The sequence below is a fragment of the Trematomus bernacchii genome, unplaced genomic scaffold (assembly GCF_902827165.1).
Source record: "Trematomus bernacchii unplaced genomic scaffold, fTreBer1.1, whole genome shotgun sequence".
NCBI lineage: Eukaryota > Metazoa > Chordata > Actinopteri > Perciformes > Nototheniidae > Trematomus > Trematomus bernacchii.
In genome coordinates, this window is record NW_022987581.1 from 937,812 (window position 1) to 961,296 (window position 23,485).

General features: G+C 40.6%; 1 protein-coding gene across 1 annotated transcript; it reads right to left on the reverse strand.

The window, feature by feature from the left end:
- Positions 1–7,888: 7,888 nt before the first annotated feature.
- Positions 7,889–23,370, reverse strand: farsa (phenylalanyl-tRNA synthetase subunit alpha). Its single transcript, XM_034127126.1, has 13 exons — positions 23,181–23,370; positions 21,271–21,408; positions 17,410–17,508; positions 17,199–17,317; positions 16,134–16,226; positions 14,672–14,800; positions 13,912–14,027; positions 13,706–13,790; positions 13,512–13,611; positions 11,852–12,020; positions 10,592–10,669; positions 10,258–10,372; positions 7,889–8,307 (listed from the first exon to the last, which is right to left on the reverse strand). Exons 1-13 carry the CDS (start codon positions 23,325–23,327, stop codon positions 8,202–8,204), a joined length of 1,494 nt encoding a protein of 497 aa, XP_033983017.1. The 5' UTR covers positions 23,328–23,370; the 3' UTR covers positions 7,889–8,201.
- Positions 23,371–23,485: the final 115 nt, after the last annotated feature.

A 23,485-nucleotide genomic window follows, 5' to 3' on the forward strand; every position in this document is an offset into this window, starting at 1 on the left:
CCTAGCATTACTATACTTGTGGGGACCTACATCTGTTTACACAGTCACATGTGGGGACTCGCCTCCCTTATGGGGACAACATGGAGGTCCCCATGAGGGGAATCATTCATTTTAGGGTGAAGACTTGGTTAGGTTTAGGGTAAGGGTTAGGGTTAGGGTTAGGCATGTGTTGGTTATGGTTAAGGTTAGGATAAGTCTCCAGGAAATGCATGTAAGTCAATGTAATGTCCCCTGAAGTGATGTATACATGGTATGCGTGCGTGCGTGCGTGCATGTGTTTGTATACTTGAGGTAGTTTGTAGTTTCTTATTTAGTTAAACTCCACCTTCACCAGCTACAACATGTAAAAGATGTTTAGATTAATGATCACTTATTTATAAACCAGTGTTATATATATCTATAAATGTCAATTATGTATAAGGATTACTTTTACTTTCGTTACTTTAAGTACATTTTGATGCTTGTGCTTTTGTACTTTTACTTGTATTTCAACACTAAGGTATTACTACTTTTACTTAAATAAAGTATATTAGTGCTTCTTCCACCACTAGTTAAACTAAACTACATTTTTAAGGAGTGTATTCCTGATATCCACTCCCCAACAGATCTTTAACCAACATTTCGAGACAGTCTAATAACCCTCTACTCTTTGCTAAGTGACTGATTGACTGACTGATTTCCTGCAGGGTGACTTCTCGGTAACTGGAGGGTATTAGATTAGGGGAAGACGACGCCATATTTAATCCTGCGTGGGTGAGGGAAAGTGGGCCGAGCCAACAGGTTAGAGACCACCTGCAGACAGAGAGAGGAGCGCTTCATTTCAACACCAAGGACATAAGGGAAGGACAAATTGAGCCGCTGAGCTCCTGGGATTTACTTTACCGAGAAGAATTATTCACTCAAAGCTTCGCATAGATTCTGGGCTTCAAGACAAGGTTGGAAATGCATTAAATATGAAACGCTGGTGATATATGGAGGTAGGTTTGTCTCAATGTGTTTGTGTTAACAATCAGCCGTTTGGGAATCCCTTGTTTTATGTGTGGATTGTAGTTTTACGTGTGTTGATTTGCTTTTTACATACAAAATGTGTAAATGTTACAAATATATAGTTATATATATTCACAAATGCTTTTAATTGACTTGTAAATCTATTTTTTTTATTATGTTTTACTTGTTGTGGAATTTGTTTCAAATCAAATGCTTGAGATTATTTGAGTTTATTTTAATTATTCAATTGTATTTTTTAGTTTTTGTTTGCATCAGTGGAAGGTGTTTTCACATTGACAAATCACATATTTACACTCTTATTGTAGGTCATTTCACACAAATAATAATGAGACCAATCTAATTAATCTAATTATCTGACTTTCTCAATTTCCTTTTTTTTGCAGGTTTTCTTCGCTCCTTTCTGGTGTTTTTTGGACTTCTACTGTCATGTCTCTGTCCAATTCTAAGTGATAACGAAGAACCAAAGGTCCCCTCTCTGTTGGAATAATCCTCCTTCATCATGAATGTTGCTAACTTCACCGCTGTGGTCAAAACTGGGAAGGGGATCCCGATTTCCACCTTAGAAGACCCTCTGTATATTCAGTATAAGCCCCCAATAAAGGACCTGGTGCCCCTGCCTAAGACGGTGCTTTACCTGCTGATAGCTGTCCTGGTGGTGTTTGGAGTTGCCTATGCTATTGTGGGACATCTCATCAAGGATCTGGCCATTGACATTACAGGTATATTTCATTCTAGAGGACATTTAAGATGTATGCTAATTACAGTTTGGTTTGTTTAACCCATTACTTATTTAACGAGCAAATGTAAAGTGGAATCTATGGGTTATTGTAATAATATCATACAGGCTTAGTAAGTTGTTGGTGGTTAATGAGACAAATGCAGCACACCTGATGCAAGGTATGGAAGCCCATGCAATCCTAAAATAGCATTATCATTTCCCACAAATCAACGTGTTATTTAAGGGAAATCCAATGATTACATTTTCATTTTCACAAAGTTCAGCGTCCTCATGATGAAAAGGGAAAAGTTGACATTTAATTTTCAAGGCCATACCCTGCTTTATTTTATTTTATTTGAAGTTGCATTTGAATATCGTCCATTACAAAGCTGGGGCTATAAAAGTGAACATGGTTACAACATATTTACATATAATTGTCAGTGTTAAAGATGTGTTGTCTGCCACTGGGTAACTGTCAACCATGTCAACATTGTATCCGTAACTTTTTGCTAACTATTAATCATTTTCGTTTAACGTTAACTAACTTGTTTGCCTCGTTTAACCATTAAATTGAGAAGAAGTTACTTAAAGCTAACTGTTAGCATTCTTTACCCATACTTTTAGCCATTGCTATCAAATTCTACCAACATTGAATGTTTATTTCCTTATTATAACTAACAATTTTAGCTTCTCCCCCATTTATTTTATACTTTAAGCCAACTATTTCAACAATTTGTTATGTCTTTTAGCAAACTACCCTGTTGATAAGACCAGCATGGTAACCTTTTACTATTAGGACCTTTCCGTTAGCTTGCTTATTGTTTTTACTTCTCTCAAAAATAACCTGTGTTGTCAGTATGTGAATGAATGTGCATTTACTTTGTTAAATACATATGCTTCGTGCAGAATAACCCCTTGGTGTACATATAGCCTACCTTTGGCCTAAAATAATGGATTTATGACATTACAACACTACAATTCAGCCGCCATTTACCTCATACATCCTTATATCATTGGTCAAATGAAATCTACAAGCTAACCAATGTCTCCTTTGTTTAGAGTGTGTTTTGGGTCCGACTGGTGACGAGGAAAAGGAAAAAGAAAGCGAGCTTGTGGTCGCCAGCCATCCTCCATCCGTGCATCCTTTCACCCACAATACCTTCCACGTGTGGGACCAGGGCGAGGTTCAGATCTCTTTTCCTTACATCGAGAGCTCCTCATCCAGCCCGAACCTAATGTCTGCCATCCCATACATCCCATCGTTCTTCCCGCACGCTCACATCCCAACGACTCACAACTATGTGGCTTTTAACAACAGCCCCGGGCCCAACAGGGAGCTCAGCGTGCCGAAGGACTTCTGATGTTTGGGAAAGGACTGTGAGCGTGAAAAAAAAGCTTTGATGACTTGGCAACCAATTGTTGGGATTACGGCATATGAGACAGTTCCAGTTTGTGTTGGTTGAGCATTGATGAGGCTGATAAGAGATGGGTTCTATACGTGCAGAAACCTGCGCTGTGTCTCAATTTGGATACTTCTCTTGGTACATTGCATCTGTACACATGGAAGTTGAGCATGTTCCCGTATAATAATAATACAAATAGTTACCCCAAACGTTATTATTCAGAATAAATAATATATAAGCATCTATAGGGCCAATTGGGTTATTATTTATAATTTGTAGTCTTCATTTTTTTTACGACAGTTGTGGTGATTTAAATATATCCCTCTGGATGTTTAAATATAACTTTTTTTGATAAACATTTTAATTTCATATGTCTGAGAAACAGGTGACTATTGAAGATCGTGATCGTTGTTCTCGAGACCAGGAGGAAGTTAAAAAGAGACAATGTAGTCTCGAAAAGGTTCAAATGGGTAATTTAATAAAGTAACGTGGTTTTGAAACAGACAGAGCAAATCAGGAACAAAGTGCCATGTTCGTGAGGGAGGGGAGAAGAGAGAGCGATTCTACGTGGAGCGAGCTAATATCCTGGCTCCTCCTCTCATTGGCGGCTCTGACGAAAGGGGGTCCTCCCTCCTCGAGTTCTTCTGTGTCTGATATCGCGTAAATCAGAGGATTTAGACGTTGTGTGTTCATTGTATAACTCCACACGCCTTTTCTCCTCGTATTCTCATTCATGACTTTTTATTTTATGCATTTTAACGGCTGTAATCATTGTTAACGTAAAACCGGAAGTGACGTCATTGTAAACAGCATAGAGTGGCGAAGTCCCTCCCCTTCCGGTGGACCTCCATGGGACCTTATTTCGGAAAAATTATGTATTGAAGTCAATGGAGAGAGAAAGATTATCTTTCGATCCCGTTTGAATTGTGCCACGAATTACACATATGATGTTTGTCAATTTAAAAGATAATTTTGCAAGTCAAAAAAAAAAAAGTGTCGTAAAACTGTGAAGTAACACATTTGTTTGTGTGAAACGCTCAATGAACTACATCTCTGGTCTCACAGAACAACACACGTCACCAAGATGGCCGTCACTACTGTCTTGTCAACAAAGCGATTGACTACCCTCACTATCACCACAATGAAACACGTCCTGAAGAAAGTCATGCAAAGCTGCCTGCCTGTCTTCCTTTGATTCTCTCTGAACTGCCTGGTCGTTTTAATGTTTAATGTCAACCATTTGTGCAGATAGCATGAAGTAGAGAAGATCGCCGATGCTAACGTTAGCGTTAGCATTTCTCCCCCGGGCTTACATTGTGTATTATAGAATGATCACACCGGTGACAGTACTCTTCAAAGGGTTCACGAAATATGACTACTACTCTTACTGTTTAACATTTTGGGTTACTTAATGTTACTTCATGTTAAGGCTAATACAAATGACACGGCTGTAATGCTAACTAACGTGCTAGCTACTAGCTAGCTTGATCCAGACACTCCTAGTCCTTTCATCAGACGGGAAGCGAAAGAACGAGCAAGACCCATTGCTGGTATGAACAACCTGGTACTAAGCACACAGGCATCTTGTTAAAGTTATCTTAGCCAGCGCCATATAGATAGATTATATCTATATGGCGCTGATCTTAGCTATCTCTTAGTGGAGGAAAACAATTGTGACATCACTTACTCGACTCTGGGATTTGTAGTCTTTCTAGTTGCGTATTTTTCATAGTCTTATATTTCAACAGTTTTACGACAAACTGTGACTTTTTTGACATGGAAATGATTTTTTAAGATTGACAAACATCATATGTGTAATTCATGGCACAATTCAAACGGGATCGAAAGATAAGTTGTCTCTCTCCATTGACTTCAATACATTATTTTTCCGAAATAAGGTCCCATGGGGCGGAAGTAGATGGGCGTGACTTCGCCACTCTATAGTGTCGTGTACTTGCCGCGGCCGCAGCTAGACCATATTGCAATAACGTTAGCCACAAGCTAATGCTAACCGGAAATGAAGTATTTTCAGAATAAAACCGTTTTAAGCTTACAGTATGTTTAATCTAAATGACGTCATTTAAACATTGATTTTAATTTCTTACACCATGTAAACCTTTAATTTGTATTTGTACACTTCGTTTTATGACCCGGTAAGCTAGCTAGCTAGAAACCTAATCGTTTGGGTAGCAAATCATAACAGATTGCTCAATAAACCCCCCAAAAATAATAGTGGCTTCTTTTCGACAACAGTGTAGTGGTGCACATATAAAATAGTGAATTAACTTTTGTTTGTATATTGCTGTGTTCAGAAGAGAGACGCAATTCTGGCTAGTCGCGCAACTTCTGCTATTAGCCAAGACGGTCGTTGAGGGTGGGAAGTATCCAGCTTTCCAAACTCAAATTTGGACCGTTATGCGACGCATTTATACACTCAAAAGTACAGAAATGCACAAATTGAGACACAGCAGCAGTCTTATGTTGACTACTCTGTGCCGTTACCTAAGACTCTTGCTCACATTTATATCAAGGGAAAAGTCTCCTCAGAACGGGAACCGAAGGAGAAATGGGATTACTGGGGAAGGTCACTGGATATTGTCTGTGTGTGCCTCTGTTTCATAGGGTTATGAATGTGTTAAAAGCAGTTTAATAAAGAGTAGAAAGTGGCTGTAAGACAATATCAAACTGGAGCTAATGTTTATTCAGTGTGAGAGATTGATTTTTGTACCGTCAGCAGGAAAATCTGTATCCTTTCCGAGTATAAAACGTATCTTTGGTGGAAAGTACTGGTGTCTTTTCTGTTTTTTATCGCTCCTAATGTTCCGCAAAAAGAAGGTCAGACTCTTGATGGAGGTTTCTACATTATCTGTAGTAAACAAAGCCACTTCCAACCTGTGTCACCCACTTCGGGAAAAAGTTATTTCAAGACACCGAGGGATTAGTTTAAGGCCGAAGACTTATCAGAGTTCCAGAAACTCAGAGCGTGTACACAACACGACTTAATCCTGCGACCCTTTAATGCAGGTGTCACGCGCGCAGGTGGATTCCCCCCGTGTGGAAATACAGAAGCTATAGAAGCGCTGATTATAGCACAAAAACGTGTGTGTGTGTGTGGCCTAGCATTACTATACTTGTGGGGACCTAAATCTGTTTACACAGTCACGTGTTGGGACTCGCCTCCCTTATGGGGACAAAATGGAGGTCCCCATGAGGGGAATCATTAATTTTAGGGTGGTTAGGTTTAGGGTTAGGGTTAGGGTGAGGGTTAGGGTTAGGCATGTGTTGGTTATGGTTAAGGTTAGGATAAGTCTCCAGGAAATGCATGTAAGTCAATGTAATGTCCCCTGAAGTGATGTATACATTGTGTGTGTGTGTGTGTGTGTCATGCTAGGAAAGTCGGCTAATTTCCCATTTAATACCAGTTTGTAGTTTTTGTTCTTGGACGTTGACTTGTTCTTAAAGCTACTATCAATACAAAAAAAAATCCAGAATTCAGGAAAAGTTTCTAGAAAGTTTTGATTATTTTGAAAAACAAGAAATGATTTATTTTTAATTTACAACTCTTGTCTAACCGATGTCAGGTCAGTTCTCAGAGCTTAATGAGTTAATTTAAGCTATCTCTGAACTCGAGTCCGGCGCAGATACAGGGCACTTTACTTGGATTTATAATAAGAACTGAATGAAAGGTGTCGCACAATGTCTATTAAAGGTTTACTGTAATCCCTAAATAACAAACAAAGACATCTTCTTTCCAGACACAACAAACTTAGTGCGACGGTATATACAAATGTTCAGTAATCTGTATTAGCGCAAATCTTCCAGTAAGCTTTAATTTACTATTTGAGTACATTTCACATTCTAGAAAGCAAAAGTGAATACAAAAATCATCTTACTTATTGGTCAAAACAAAAGGCAGCTTTAAGAAAATCCATTTCAAATTTTGTATACCATTTTCTTTGCAGGTAAACCTATTTTATATTATATGTGTCAATACATTTAATTCTAAAATGTATCTACATCATGACTTCACTTATACATTTCAATTATGATTTGTTTAATGAAAAAAAAACATTAAAAAGGTTTTTTTTGCTACTACCATTAGCATAATTTGTACTTTTAACATTAGCAAGTTAGCTGTTTAGCATTGTTGCTAATCGTAGACTTTTCATCACGCTTAGAAAATATTTAAAAAATACTTTTAGTTGGCATGAGTAAGTAACATTTTGAGGTATTCAGAACCAAGTTAGAGTTTGGGTACCTGGAATACAACTTAAAGGTGGGGTAGGTAATTCCCTTCAGAAACACTTGTTATATTCCATGGAATGCTCTTAACATCCCGATAGCAATGAATATATTAAATGCTTTGAAAATAAATACATAAAAAAATGTCATCTGTGGAACCCGTGGCGCTGTAAAAAGCACGACCAATCATCTGAGCCGGCCCGGCTAAAATAACTGGATGGCCTACCTGCCTGTCAGCCTTCCATCTGTGCACAAACTTATCTCGTGCCCTCATTGGTCATGTGCGCGTTCGTGTGTGTTGGAGGAGGGGCTCTATAAGGAAGTCTGAAGGAAGGAGCAGATTTGTTCCGGTTGTGTATTTTCAAATTCTAGCGCACTCGAGCTGGTTTCTCCATTCTTACCTACCCTACCTTTAAACAACTTGTCAAAAGAGTGTCTGGTATATAACCTTTACCTAAAAAGCCAGATAAAAAACTCCTCTAGTTATCATGTTTACAACACGGACTCACAAGACAGGTTGTAATGGTTTCTGGAAAAAAGCTTTTTATTGTACCTTCTTCCGACTCCATCATATGCTGTACACATATTTAACTCTCTGTAGTAACCGGGGTGTTTTCAATAGAAAAAGCAGCTGTTCTTAGCCTCACACGGAGTACTGAGTTCATACAAAGGCAGCTCCTGGGTGTTAGAAGGTTCCTGAGGTCCGTCTTAAATGATGAATGGAGAAAAACAGACTATTTTTTGCTTTCAGGCCAACTGTTTTTATTGGCCGAGGTTGACCTCAAAATGTCCCGGGGTCAACAAGGTAAATGATAAATATGGCGATGATCTCAGGACTCCAGGCGACAGATGGGCCCGTCGTAGACCATCTGCAGGTTCACCTTGTGTCCCACCAGCTCTCTGATGTTGTTGATGCCGTATTTGATCATGGTGGGTCTGAAATAGAGAAACAGTTGTTACGCAGCCGCCGCCACAACAGAGGCCAGAGTCTAGTCTATTTCAGAGTCTGAGAGATAAACAACTCAGGCTGAGAGGGAGATGAAAGGATTACTCAGCGTAGCTTAGAGAGGCTACAGGTTTTTTGTCCTACAGTAAATCTCTAATACAGGTGTAGGAATGAGTCCTAAAACCAGGTATAGTAATGGGTTAGCATTTTAGAACTCTTGAAGTCACTTCTAATTTAAATTATGATGTTGAATTCAATGTTAAAAGAATAAGAAAGTATTAAAGCTGAGAGCCATTAGCATAATTTGGGAATTTAACATTAGTAAATTAGCTATGTAATTTCCTTTATAGCCCAACATTAGCCGCCTTTAGCTTAGCGGTGGTGACGTGAAGTCATGTGACCGTGCTGTAGTTCCTTTATAGCCCAACATTAGCCGCCTTTAGCTTAGCGGTGGTGACGTGAACTCATGTGACCGCGCTGTAGTTCCTTTATAGCCCAACATTAGCCACCTTTAGCTTAGCGGTGGTGACGTGAAGTCATGTGACCGTGCTGTAGTTCCTTTATAGCCCAACATTAGCCACCGTTAGCTTAGCGGTGGTGACGTGAAGTCATGTGACCGTGCTGTAGTTCCTTTATAGCCCAACATTAGCCGCCTTTAGCTTAGCGGTGGTGACGTGAAGTCATTTGACCGTGCTGTAGTTCCTTTATAGCCCAACATTAGCCACCTTTAGCTTAGCGGTGGTGTTCTGAAGTCATGTGACCGTGCTGTAGTTCCTTTATAGCCCAAAATTAGCCACCTTTAGCTTAGCGGTGGTGACGTGAAGTCATGTGACCGTGCTGTAGTTCCTTTATAGCCCAACATTAACTTTTTAATGTGGTGTTAATATGTGGATAATCCTGCTGAACAAAACGTGTTTGCCAAAGAGATTATTTGCTGCAATATTCCAAAATCCAATGGAAAAATCCCATTAGATTTTTTCTGAAGGGACCATGTGATAACTTCCGGCTCGGCCTACAAAATACGTCATCCATGCACCTCTCTATATACCTATATTTAAACAAAGTCTATTTGACAATCAGCAGTAACGTGACCATGAAATTACTTCTTTATGGTGAGGTATACTTTACAAAAAAATTGAGAATAAAACTTTGAGTTTTGTGGAAGTTAGGTTAAACAAAATCCTTTTTTCAGACAATAAAAAAAATGTACTGTTCAACTGTGCAATACAATTGGGATTATTACTGATTTATGATGTACATTTAAGCAATAAACTGTTTTAAAATCATTATTAATAATAATAATACACCACAACTTAATGTATTGTAAAGTACACATTTATACATATTTATCGTCGCTATAATTGTTGTAATATGTCCACATTTTACAATAAATTGTTATGTTTCTATAAATATTTGAATTTTATTACATTTTACAAACTAAAATGGAGCTACAAGATCGAATTTCCCCTGTGGAAAAAAAATGTTTTCAGAGTCTGAGAAACCTAAATGTGTGAGATGTGGGTCAGGAGTGATGTGAGTGTGAGGAGTGAGAGGGCGGATGACGTTCAGCCTGAATCACTCACCTTTAATCCTCACAATTAAAGAGATTAATGACGCATAGTTTACACAAACACACCCACACATGCAGGTAAGTGTGTATTCTCTCTCTCTGACTGACTGTTAAACACCTGAACTTCCATACAATTCATCTGTTTGCAACTTATATATATCAATATTCCAATTACTGTATAGAGACTATTCTGCACTGTTTCTATTATATTCCATTTTATTTTATTTACTTGCACTATTTTGTCTGTTTTATTGTGTTGCTCTGTTGGAGGAGCCTGTGACCTAAGATTGTCATTGTCATATCTACACTGTAGCTATGCACACATGGCAATAAAAGCCTTGAAACATTGAGTATTTAATATAGAGTTTACCTCTCCAGAGAAAGGCCCCAGGCGATCACAGTGACGTCCTCAGGGAGACCCATCGGCAGCAGCATCTCCGGCCTGAACACCCCCGAGTTCCCCACCTCCACCCACTTCTTCAGTCCTGTGTGTGAGGAGAGAAATCACACATAAACATTCAGTGGAACAAAACAGCAGATAGATAGAAGTTACAGAAGTTTTCAAATAGAAAATAACAAAAGAATTGAATTGAAAACCCTCAAATGACTCAAATCGAACCGACAAAGTTTCTAAACGTTTCTCTAAACTCTCTGGTGTACAGAGATTAAAAGAGGGTCAATGGTCTCGAGGATTTGAACCGTACCTTCGTGGTAGCTGAACACTTCCATGCTGGGCTCTGTGTACGGGTTGTAGGCGGGCTTGAAGCGCAGTTTAGTGATTCCTAGAAGAAGAAGAACAAGGAAGAGGTCAAATGACTGTGGTTTGAAATAACACAATTAACCCGTGTCCACATAAGTGCCTCGTTCATAAAGAAAGAGAGAGCAAGAACCTTCCTGTTGCTGCTACTGGTGAAAAGAACATGTCAAGCAAATATAAAACAGCTCAAATAAATGATAAAAAAACTGACGTGCAAAGCTAGATATAGAGATATTGTTTTAAAAACCCTGGAAGCTTTTTTGATTCATACAAAAAGACACTCTGTGGACACATGGCTTAGTTTAGACACAATAATGAACTAGCAAAACTGGTCAAAGTGTCAAAAACACTTCGGAAAAAATGCAATTATCAGCATTTGTATTCAATTCCTCTCCTAACACAGAGCTAGTGTGAAGCAATACTACACATATTTTGAACTTTTTTCCCTCATAATGCCTCATCAGAACCTTTATTAGTCCCTCGTCTCAGAGCCAATGGGATCTCTCCATAGGATTTAGGAAAATAGCTGGAAATAAGGTCTGTGGTTGAGACACATTGAAGAGACGGATCACGTTTTGTTCTACGACATTAAATACATCAGCAGTGACCCCACTGGTGATTTCTGAAGAGTTGACGTGTCTGAAAAACGATGGTTGTTAACATGTGGCTGAATAGGACTATAGAAGTTGTCGAGGTCGTTGTACGTCATTACGCCGAACAGTAAACACTCCCGCTAAGTTTGTTTGCCCCTGTTCTGCTTGAAAGCAAGTACCTGCCTCCTGCAAACTGTTCAAACAAACGCTTCAACTTGTATCATTTAGAATCTGTATGTTTGAATATGGATCTTAAGTCGGCGTGACGTTGAAGTCGTGCTGCTGGACTCGGCTGTAGTTCCTTTATAGCATAACGATATATTTTGCATCTGGCCATTAGATTTATGATTCTAAAATTATAAAAGTAGGGTAGACATGTGGAGATTATCCGGCTGAACAAAACGTGCATTTATCAAACAGCTTCGTTTTCCACAGATCTTATTTTTTACAATATTCCAAAATCCTATGGAGAAATCCCGTTGCTTTTTGTCGAGGGAACCAGCAGCTTACTTCTGGGTCGGCCTACAAAAGTCATCACTGCACCACTCTATAAAGGATTTCTGATTTTCTGATTCTGATTATTGAAATGTTCTCATTGGTTCCTCCGTGCTGACCTAGCTTGGTGAAGAACTGGTGCAGGATGCCCATCAGGTCTCCCAGCGTGAGGCCGCGGTCGGCCACCACGCCTTCGATCTGGTGGAACTCGGCCAGATGAGTGGCGTCCAACGTCTCGTTCCTGAACACCCGGTCGATGGAGAAGTACTTCACGGGGGTGAACTTCTCCTGGGGGGGGGGGGAGGGAGAGAGAGAGAGAAGGAGAGAGAGAGAGAGAAGAGCCTCGTGGTTAATGTCAACACGTGTACAACAATATACAATATAATAACATGTACAACATAACTGGCATTTTAGAGGCTTATGACAAGTTTCGACAGACGTCGGGAGAATCTTTACTCTGAGGTCGCATTCACACCTAATAGTCCGCTTCTCTGGTGCGCACCAGACGACAGTTTGTTACATCGTTTCATTTTTGGTTTGCGTTCACATGGGCAAAATTCAAACAGACTATAAACTTTAAACACAAGTCATGTGCTCGGAAATGCTGTTCAACCATTGGTCAGACATTAAGGGGGTAAAAACGCAAATCCCGGCAATTTCTACCGGAGCCTCCGCCATGGAGCATCGGCAGGTTGTTTCATGCTGCTGTTAATCTGGAGATCAACAGATTCTAGCAACGGCGCATATGATTATATTTAAGCAATAGCTCACGACAGGCCGTGGTATATGGCCATTATATCACAGTTAAGGGGCGTGGTTCGGCCCGACGCGAAGCAAGCAGTTTGCTTTTCAGCCCAACTGTATACTGTTTTTCTCAGACGCGGAGGGATACTGACTTGTTGTGAAAAGTAACTTACAATTCTACCCGTGGTATACGCTCAGTATATCACGGCTAAGAACCAATCAGATTGCTTGATTTGACTTGTCCGTTTAATAAAATCAGACAACGTGCGATAGAAAACATTATAACACATATAATGAGAGACGTTCTGCAGTCAGGAGGGGGGGTTTCACCGACGGCAGGTGGCTCTGACTTTTATGTATAGTTTTTAGTTTGATAGTTGTTTTTACTTTACACGACACTGTTCAACACTTCATTCTGCTTCACTCTTTCACTAACGATTTTGAAGACATCCGCGTTCTTGTGACGCGTAAATACTACGCTTCCTATGTTTTGGTGCGGACTGCGTTCACACCAGCGATGAACCGCTCCAGAGTTCACTAGTAAGCGCTCGGAGACCACCTCTTTTAGGCGGACCAGAGTCCAGTTGTTTAGTTCACTTCAGAGGTCTCGGACTGCGTTCACACCGACCCAAACGAACTGCACCAAGCAGCTAAACGCACCAGGGTTCGATTCAACCGGACTATACAAGGCTGGTGTGAATGCGACCTGATAGTGCGACACAGCTTCATCCAAATACTTATCATTTATATTAATAAATAAAAATCATTACAACAAATCAATACATTTTGGGCATATGTTTCATTTAGTGGCGTCTTTGCATTGGTTTTATTAATAAAATCTTGTTTTTGTCTAAACAAAACATAACAAATACAAAACCTGGCTGCATGGATTTGCTTCCGATGACTTTAGATGCAGTGAAGAAACAGATGATGGTGTTCTATGATACGAAAACTTTAAACATGTGTGTGTGTGTGTACGCGTGTGTGTGTGTGTGTGTGTGTGTGTGTGTGTGTGTGTGTGTGTGTGTGTCTCACCTGTTGTGCCAGCTTGTACAGCATGCGAGCGCTGACGGCTGTAGTGTGCGTTCGGAGGATGTTCTTCTGAGCCTCCTCGATCTTCCAGTCGTATTTATACCTGAGAGACGGCAGGAGAGACGTTGAATAAAAGATATCACAGGCTTTGTTGGCAGAAAGTTCAAAGCAGATTTATTTGAATGATTAAGTCTCACCCTTGTGATCCATATCCTCCCTCTGAGTGGATCTTCTTCACTCTCTCCAGGTACTCCAGTGGGAACTCATGAGCGAGAGCAGGGTCTGAAAATGTAAGATGTTCATTGCCACCAACTACGCCACAGCTTTGACGAATGAAGCCTTTAAATCTTGAATGTTTGAATGTCAGCGCATCAGGACCAGGAGACAGAAATGTAGAACTCACCGGAGATGAAGAAGGTGTCGTGGGCGTCTCTGGCCGGATGCTGCTGAGGCTGAAACAGAGAGTCGAAGTTCCAGAAGGAACTCTCGATGAAGTTGTTGGTCGGCATCTCTGTGAAGCTGCAGGAAGCACAGACGGGTAATGTTGGGAGATTACTCAGGGTGCATGCATCCAAATGTATCTGTGCTGTAGCAGGGTATATGCAGGAATCCTGAAGTCACATGCAAGACCTTTTAAGACCTTTTTTAAGACCCTTTCCATACATTTTAAGACCTCATCGCCACTTGGAGTTTTAACCGGTTACCTTGGCGACACACTTTACCTCACATTGACTATATACAGTATTGATTGTCCTTCCTCCTTATCTTCCAACCATTTGGACGCAGACTTGCATTTCCCCATAACGAGGTTGCTTAACAACCGGCGTAAACGGACCTTCGCGCTATCAAGCAGTGAGCGTGCTATGTCCTGTTCAGATGACGTCAGATCCAACGGGATGCCATAAATAAACTACACAAAATCACACTACACACCTACGCAATGATTACATTCAGGCAGACTGTAGAATACAACCTCTTTGGACCATTTATATACTTATTGGAAACAAGCTACAAAATCTAATACCTTGGAAAATGCCGTTTAATACTTTTTAATAGCCTTCATTTTCGCTAAATTGATTTATCAACTTTTTAGGACCCCGCGGACACCCTGTTCTAATGCATCAAATGTATCTGTGCTATATGTGCTTTTGACGGCCCCTCACCCCATCTCCAAGAAGATCTGTCTGAACTGCGTGCGGACCTTCATCAGAGGGTGCAGGTGTCCGCAGTCAGGGGCCACGCCGAGGGCCTCGAAGTTATACGGCTTGAACTTCTTCTCCTTCCAGCTGCCACTGAAACACAACACAAGGAATAACAAAGGATAAGACGGCAGGTTGGAATTCTGTTATTCAAAAACCATTGTATCCCTGCTTGTATTAGCAAAACATTATTACCTTTCATATTAAACATTTCTTTATTGTTAAGTATAGAGTACTTAGAAAAGTGCTAAATCAATTTGACAAGCCTCAGCATGAAAACTGTTTAAGCTGGTTATTAAATATATTTGTATTATTTCTCATTCCTGAGTATGTCACTACGTATATAAGGAAAGTAAGGATAGCTTTGTCAATAAAACTCTTACGGCCCGTCCACACAGCAGCGTTAAAAAAATCTTGGAACGCTTCTGCCCATTCACTTTGAATGGGGTGACATCACTTTGCCTCACTTTTCGCCGAACTGCATTGTGGGAAGCAGAGCGGAGATTTTCAGGATTCAAACTTGAGCAATGTTCAACTTTTGAAGCTGAGGTGGAAGCGTCAGCCAATCAAATCCCGTGTATGCAAATCTGACAGTTCAAGCGCTAGCCAATCAAACGGCGTGTATGCTGGGAGAGACATACCACAGGTCATTTCCTCATATTCCAAAACATGGAGGAGAAATTAGCGGTAGGGAATCACCCGGTGCTTTATGACCAGTCCCGATTTACCTACCGGGATACAAACCGGAGGAGCCAGGCATGGCGGGAGGTGGCAGAGACAGTGGTAGGTTTTCGCCTGTTTGGGGAGTTTATATCCAGTTTACTTCGGGCTTTTTTGCTTCGTATGTCGGGGGGCGGGAGATTCATGTGATTGGTTGTTGGTGCCTTGCTCGCAAAAAATCCCCAAGCTTCAGATACGCCCACCTCCAAGATTTCTTTAACGCTGCTGTGTGGACGGGCCGTTAAAAATCCAAAGCAACTGTTTGTCTGCATTCATTTATCATCAGAAAAGCAGCTCAAATATTTCGTCCAAAACTGTCCTGATCCTTTCAACAACCGTGAATATAAATAACATCATTTATTATTTAGGGACAGTGCACGTTAATGAACATCAGTATACAATTCAAGACGTAAAAATGTCAATTTAATGCTAATGCTAATGCTAATTTACATCCTGCACAACAACCTTATGTCAACAACATGTCATCATTTTCTTTCCTTTTAGGTCACAATCATTTTGTCCTGCCCTGCCTTTAGGACAGAGTCCAAGTCTTTGCACTCGTCCCCTTTTTAAGGGCTGATGTTTCTCTGCGTCTGAGTCTGAGGTCCCACCCTCCGTCACTGACAGACAGAGGAGGACAGACAGGAGACGCCTCATGATGTCATCAACAAACGACAGAAGCATGATGTAAAATAAGTGGACTCACTTGGCGATCATCTCAGGAGTCAGCTCTGTCTCCTGCTTGGTGATGGTGGTGCTGAAGCAGCTGCCTTTAGTGATCCAGTACGACTTCACCGTCCTAAACACAGACACGTAAAAGAAATCCAAACATCAATACCATTCACAAAGCGCAGTATAGCGCTGGTCAGTATCATTTCTGGCAAACTAACGCTTAAGGCTGTTTTGGTGAAACAAGGAAATGTTGATAACGAGCCTGATGTGTGCTTAGAGATCTCACAAATGTACTGTAAGATACACTTGTATGTATGACACCTTAAAACTAGGAAATGAAGAACAGCTTGAATAGATTTTCTTTAAAAATAGACTCTTAAAGGGCATTTGTGATTTTAACGCTATTTCAGTGAAACAATGGCGTTTTGTCAACATCAATGGTTTGTGCTTGGTTCTGCTACTAAATACTTTCAGATTGTATGTACAACACAACAGGAGTCACAGAACAAATGTTGGCAAAAAAAAATTCCAATCACTTCTGTTCCCACCACCTCATTGTTAGTTGAATTGCCGTTTCAAATATGATCCAAAGCTCATGCTGAGATGTGGAGAGCAGCCATAACAAACCCTCTACTGCCCCCTGGTGGTAGACAGGAGAATCACACAGTCACCAGCTGTGTGTGTGTGGAGGTGAGAGGTGGGTTGCAGTCGAATAGTTTAAAAATCAGCTCCTATCGTCTATTCCTATCGTCTATTCCTTGACCTCTGTGTGTGAAACGTCACGGGGTTAGGGAATAGTGGATAGGAGAAATCAAAAGGATTTAGGAAAAGAGACTGCGGTGCTTTGAGAATCCGACTGAACTTACACTATCCGACGTATTTATGATTTAGGATATTAATTTCAGTATTTCAGGATGTCCAGTGTTTCCTAAGCTAAAAGAGGTTATAAAGGAAGTTTCAAAGCTCCTTTCCTATCATCTAGACTAGAGAATTCGAACAGCTCTTATCATGGCCGCCACTGAGGTACTTCCGGGTCATTTCACTCCGTTAGGAAGGTTCCTACGCTAAACTGACAATTCGACCGCAACCCTGGACTTACACTTCAGAGAGCAGCTTCCTCTTCTTCAGCTCGTTCTTCTCCTTCTCCTCCAGCTGAGAGGTGTTTCCTTTCTGAACCAGAAGCAGTTTGTCTCTCACCTGGTCCTCGATATTCTCCACCTGCACACACACATACACGTCTTAGTTCAGAATGGGGACTGCCGACCACACAAAGGACATGATAATAATTAAAGACGTGATATAAAACGTACACTCCTGAATATCCTCGGGCCGCCCTCGTGAGTCTTGTCCACTTTGATCCACTTGTTGGACATGGCCTTGCTGAAGCCGATCTTCCCAAAGGACAGTTTCTGCACGGGGACAAACAGAAGTGTTACTGATAATATAAAACACTTAAGAATAACAACATTAAACATTAAAGTAAAATTATATGTCAAGAAATGAGTTTTTATGCCTGTAAATGTTTCCATAAGCAGATGACATGCAAGAGCTTTTCACCACAAAGCTAATCTAATGGCGCGTTTCCACTACAGCGCGGAGCACGGTTTAAGAGGGCTGTGACGTCAGCGGCCCGTCTTTGGTTGCGTTTCCACTTGGCCTAGTACCGGCCGGCGGGTCCTAATTCACAGTTTTTCTGGCCTCATAAAATCGTGGGTCTAGGGCCAGAGACAACGAGGCTGAGTCGGGCTGAGTATGCTAAACTAGAGAGAGCGTCGCTGGCAAGGGGGCTACAACTACAACAAGATGGACATATTTGACCGTGATTTAATTGTAATACACGTTTCAAAATGATGCCGAAGTAACAACATACTGATACCGGTTAGTAAAAACCATGAATTAATGCTTTGTCAAGTCTGCAGACAGACGGCAGGCGAAAAAACCTTTTAAAATGCGTGTTTTTCTAAATGGAGATTGGCTAAGCTAACGCAGTATATGCTCCGACCGTCCACACTCACAACAACGGCCTATACAGACATAAATAAAGCAGCGACTGTATTCACCATGACACAGGCAGTCTGTGGTTTGTACTTGTTTAACTTTTGTCTAGTTTCTGAACATATATGAGGAGCTGTGAGCTCTGAGTGCTCACAGCTAACGGCTGTGTTGTTTTTCTGGGGTTCTCATTGAAGATGACGTCACGGCTCCGCCTACACTGCGTTACTATAGATACTACGATACTACCCCAGTTCCTAAACTGTAATGGAAATGCGCCATAAAGTGAGCCAGTCCTAACGAGGCCTAGCCATACCGAGCGGGGCCGAGCGAGGCTGTGTAGTGGAAACGCGCCATTATTGGCCCGGCTTCTTAAGGGGCCAATATGGATTTTGGGGTTTTTAAAGAGTATTTAAGGAGCTAAATTAAGTTTTGTTGTCTTCCACAGCTTTGCTTCCGTTCTTGTACTGATGTCTGATAGAGATGTACGATTTTAAGTTTACGACAAAAAGGTATCCTAACATTAGGAAAGATAGTGCACCATAGAGAGGATCCTGACTGGCTGCATCACGGCCTGGTACGGCAGCTGCACCGCCCTCAACCGTAAGGCTTTACAGAGGGTGGTGAAAACTGCACAGAACATCACCAGGACGGAGCTGCCATCCATGGAGGACCTTTACTCCCAGCGGCTCGGGAAGAAAGCCCTCGGGATTATAAAAGACCCCCATCACCCCAGCCACAAACTGTTCTGTCTGCTGCCGTCTGGCAGGCGGTACCGTAGCATCCGGACTAAAACCATCAGACTCAGGGACAGCTTCATCCCACAGGCCATAAGACTGTTAAACACCTGAACTGTTGAAACAACATCCACAACATTCATCTGGCTGCTACTTAAGAATGATGTATCTATTTACCTAATATATCATATTTCAATGACTTTTATATAGACTCTTATTGCACTATTTCACTTTTTTAAACTATATTCTTCTTGTATTTACTTGCACTATATTTTCTGTTTATCTGTGTTTTGTGTTGCACTGTTGGAGAAGCCTGTGACACAAGATTTTCATCGACATAACTACACTGTAGCTATGTTCGTTTGACAAATAAAGAACCTTGATAGAAACTACAAGCTAAACAACAAGTTATTTAATTATGTAAATGTTGAACATGAATCGATTAGTGGACTGACTTATCGTTATATTGAATGTAGATATTCAATTATTTCCTTTTGAGGTGGAATTTAAAGAACCCTTTCTTAGGAGCAAGGTTTGAAAGAGCATTAACAAACAGTAGAGTGATATCCTGAAGTATACATATATATGTTATAATATATATAGAGGTGACCAAGACTTAGGAAAAGGAGCCATATTTCCTTTTCCTCTACACCTGAACCCAAACCAGTCTGAATGTCCCCATCCGTGTCAGCCCTGCTCCAGGTGATCTGTATATTTTTTTTAATGCTATTTATTTCTATTTGAGATGTTTACATTATGAATTGTTTATTTGTAGTCTTTTAATTTCTCTTATGTACAATGCCTTGTCTTTTTATGCTGCTGCAACGCAAACATTTCCCAAATTGGGATCAATAAACGACTTATTTTATTTTATCTGTTATTCCCCCTGCAGTCCACCTAACAGAAAAATGTATTGGCAGCAGAGCGTTCATGTTTCAGCATTATCATCTCACTTTCAGTTGCTCTTGTTGATGATGAAACCGATCTATTAGACATTACTGTCTATCACATTGTAATGATTGTATGCATTACTTCATGAATTTTACTTAAAGTGGACCTATCATGCTATATTTGAAAAATATATTGTAGGGCCATACCTATATAAAACATGTCTGTGAAGTGTTTTTTTCAAAATACCAAACAGATCATGCATTGTAGCCACCCCTCATACTGCTCAAACCCCTCTTTTGAAGCCCTGTTAGACCTCTTTCACACCAACGCAACTCCGGTTCAAGCTCCGTGCTAGAGCTTTTCAGGTTCAGAACCGGTACTTCGGTTTAGCTCCGGCTCTTTTCACACCGCCCAGAGTCCGACTGGTGCTGCGTCATTGCGTCATCGTTTGCGTCATGACGTAACCGTTTGCGTGACTGCTTCATAAAGCCAAACCGCGCGGAAACCCCTCACAGCTCACACCGACAACAACAATGGCCGATTGTGTTGAAGCGCTACTCGTTTTGGTTTTGACTTTTTTTTAAATTTGTTGCCAATCTGTTCCACGGTACGGTAAAAACCAGCGGTTGCCATCTCTTTCTGCAATTGTTGGAGAATTGCTTTGGACCGAGTGCTCCCCTCCAGCTTCCTCTGTACCTCTTCGGAAGACCAGATTCCCAGTAGGTAGCTGGTCTCTTCAGTGGACCACGGATTCCGGAGCTAAGAGGCTGCTCCGCTGCGGTGTGAACAGGAAAACCCGGTGCTTTTCAAGCTCCAGCTCCGAACCGGCCCTGAAACACCGTTGGTGTGAATGAGGTAAATGCGGATCTTGGGTCCTTAGCTTGAAAAAAAAAAGAAAGAAGAGGAGGCGGAGCTAATGCCTGATCAGAATTCTACCGGAGATAAAGTTAAATTCTGCTGTGATAAAACGCCATCCTGTTCTAAACCACATCATGGATTATTTCTGAAACAGTATGGAGCTCAAATGCTTTTTCTCTTGCGAGTTTATCACAAGGTGAGTTCCTTTTTTTAAACACATGTGCTCTCCAGTACAGGTTAGCTCTGAGTGTTAGCGAGGCTTGCTAATGTAAACAAAGACGAGATTACGTCCAAAACACGTCAGGCATTGTTTCTGATAGCAACTTTCTGTGGGTCCTCTATGACGTCACAGCGGATGGACACGTCACAGCGGATGGAAATCTGTATCCGCTCGTTGTACACCCGTTTTTAAAAGATTTGGGTACGGAGGAAAAGAGAGGGTTTTATTTTCTGACGCTGCGTGAGTTCCCCGACACACCGGGGACACGTATTTATGTATAAGAGACATCACAAAGTGCATTTTGCATGATAGGTCCCCTTTAACAGACAGTACGTGCTTTGTCCTCGTTTGTCATGCTTTGCTTTCTGTTATTTTGTTCATGTCTGTAAGACGTTGCTTTTGTCGGGACCCCCTTGAAAACAAGATGGTGCATCTCAAGGGGTTTATTCTAATAAATACATTTCTATATATACCATGAGCTCGCTCTGGGGCAGACCCTCCGGAGGGACGGAGCTGAAGACCCTCGCCTCATGGCTGCCCTGCTCAGCGATCTCTGTCCCCTCCCCCGACAGCTCCCAGTGCTTCGAGGAGCGGAGCTCAGCTGAGATCAACTAGAGAGAGGGAAACAAACATGGCTGTCAGCTCATTTGATTAACACTCAACACAGGAGGAAAGTAGAAAATAGAACTAATTGCATTTATGTTTGACTGATATTGTGATTGCGATATGATTCAGGCAATTGGAAGGATTGATAATTTTTTTTTTTTTTTTTTTATTTATTTTTTTTTTAAAATCATAATTATTTTTGTCATTGAAAATATTATATATTAACATTGTCAGGCTCCGAATGTTTAGTTTGTTAGATCTGTAGAATACGATGTGTTAGCCTGTATATACACCTACACAATACTTTATTTTAAATTATATTATAAGACGTATTTAGCCTCTAACGAGTGCTTTCTGCTATTGCAATATTGCACTCGTCCACATTGCAGTTTAGTAACATTTCGATTAATTGTGCAGCCCTACACAACAGCCAATAATCACCTGGCTTGCTGCATGGAGAAAAATAACTTTGTACATTTAAGTACTTTACTTGAGTAGTTTTGAGGAACCTGTATTTTACTTGATTATTTGAATGTTATGCTATTTACGTAAGTCAAAGTTGTGCTTTTTACACCACTACATTTATTTGACATGATTAGTTATTATTTACTTTGCTGGTTTATATTAATAATACAAAGAGAATAATTAATTATGGTCTACTATTATGTAAATAGGAAATAAAAAGAGTCAGCTCCACCTTTACAAGATGCACAATTAAAAATGATGTGCACATGCATAGATCACTAAATATAATACTGTGATATAATCTATATAATATTCCAAATATGATCATTCTGCATGAGTACTTTTACTTTTGGTACTTAAAAAGGTGCCCAAAGGTATGTACTTTTACTTAAGAAACACTTTAAATGCAATAGTTTTCCTCATATTTCTTGTATTATTTTACCAGAGGTCGTAGAAGTACTCAGATCTTGAGTAAAAGTATAAGTACTCAGATCTTGAGTAAAAGTACTCAGATCTTGAGTAAAAGTAGAAGTACTCGTATATCTTGTACTTGAGTAAAAGTAGAAGTACTCGTATATCTTGTACTTGAGTAAAAGTAGAAGTACTCAGATCTTGTACTTGAGTACAAGTAGAAGTACCAGAGTGTAGGAATACTCTGTTACAGTAAAAGTCCTGCATTCAAAATGTTCCTCAAATAAAAGTAGAAAAGTATTATAATCAAAATATAGTGAAAGTAGCGACAGTAAAAGTAGTCATTGTGCAGATTGGTCCATTTCAGAATAATATATATGATATGTTTTATAATGATTGATCATGAAAGTGTTCTCAAAGCTGGTAAAGGTGCAGCTAGTTTGAATGACTTTGTATACTGCAGGGTAGCTTGTGAATTTACTCCAGGTGGAACTAAAGTCTGATTTAACACTTGATTAGATTTCACATCATTCATCCACATCTGTAAAGTAACTAAAGGGATTAAATACATGTAGTGGTGTAGAAGTACACCATTTACCTCTGAATTGTAGTGGAGTAAAGTACAAAGTAGCAAAACAATGGAAATACTCTAGTAAAGTACAAGTACCTCCACATTGTACTTAAATCCTAACACCACCATGGCACCTTAAACAAAAGGAGTAGCTCTACTCATCTCATTGTACCTGTATAATGACAATAAACGATTCTATTTACTCGTATTTCTACCCTGTGCTGGTTGTATTTGACTGAATGTAACACCACGTTAGTCCATCAGCTCTGACAGTAACATTGCATCATGTTGCAGACCGACTTCGTGTCCCTCTCCTCCCGGGAAACTCACGTCTTCGAGGGCCAGCAGACTCTTCACGGCTCCGACGAGGACCTGGTGATCCACCCCGAGAATAGAGGCTGTTTCCAGGCTGTCTACACCTCCGTCCGCCGCCTCGATCCGGAGGAGGAGAGTCTCCAACACACCGGCGTCCGACATGTTGGAAACCTGCGAGGACGCAAAGAGACCGGAAGTGACGTTGAGTCTCCAAAGGCCGAAAGCATTAGAGTAGAGCCACGTGGAGAAAGTGGGAACCGATTACCGTAATAACTTTTGTTTTGTGATCACATTTTTATTGAGATTAATTCACATCATGT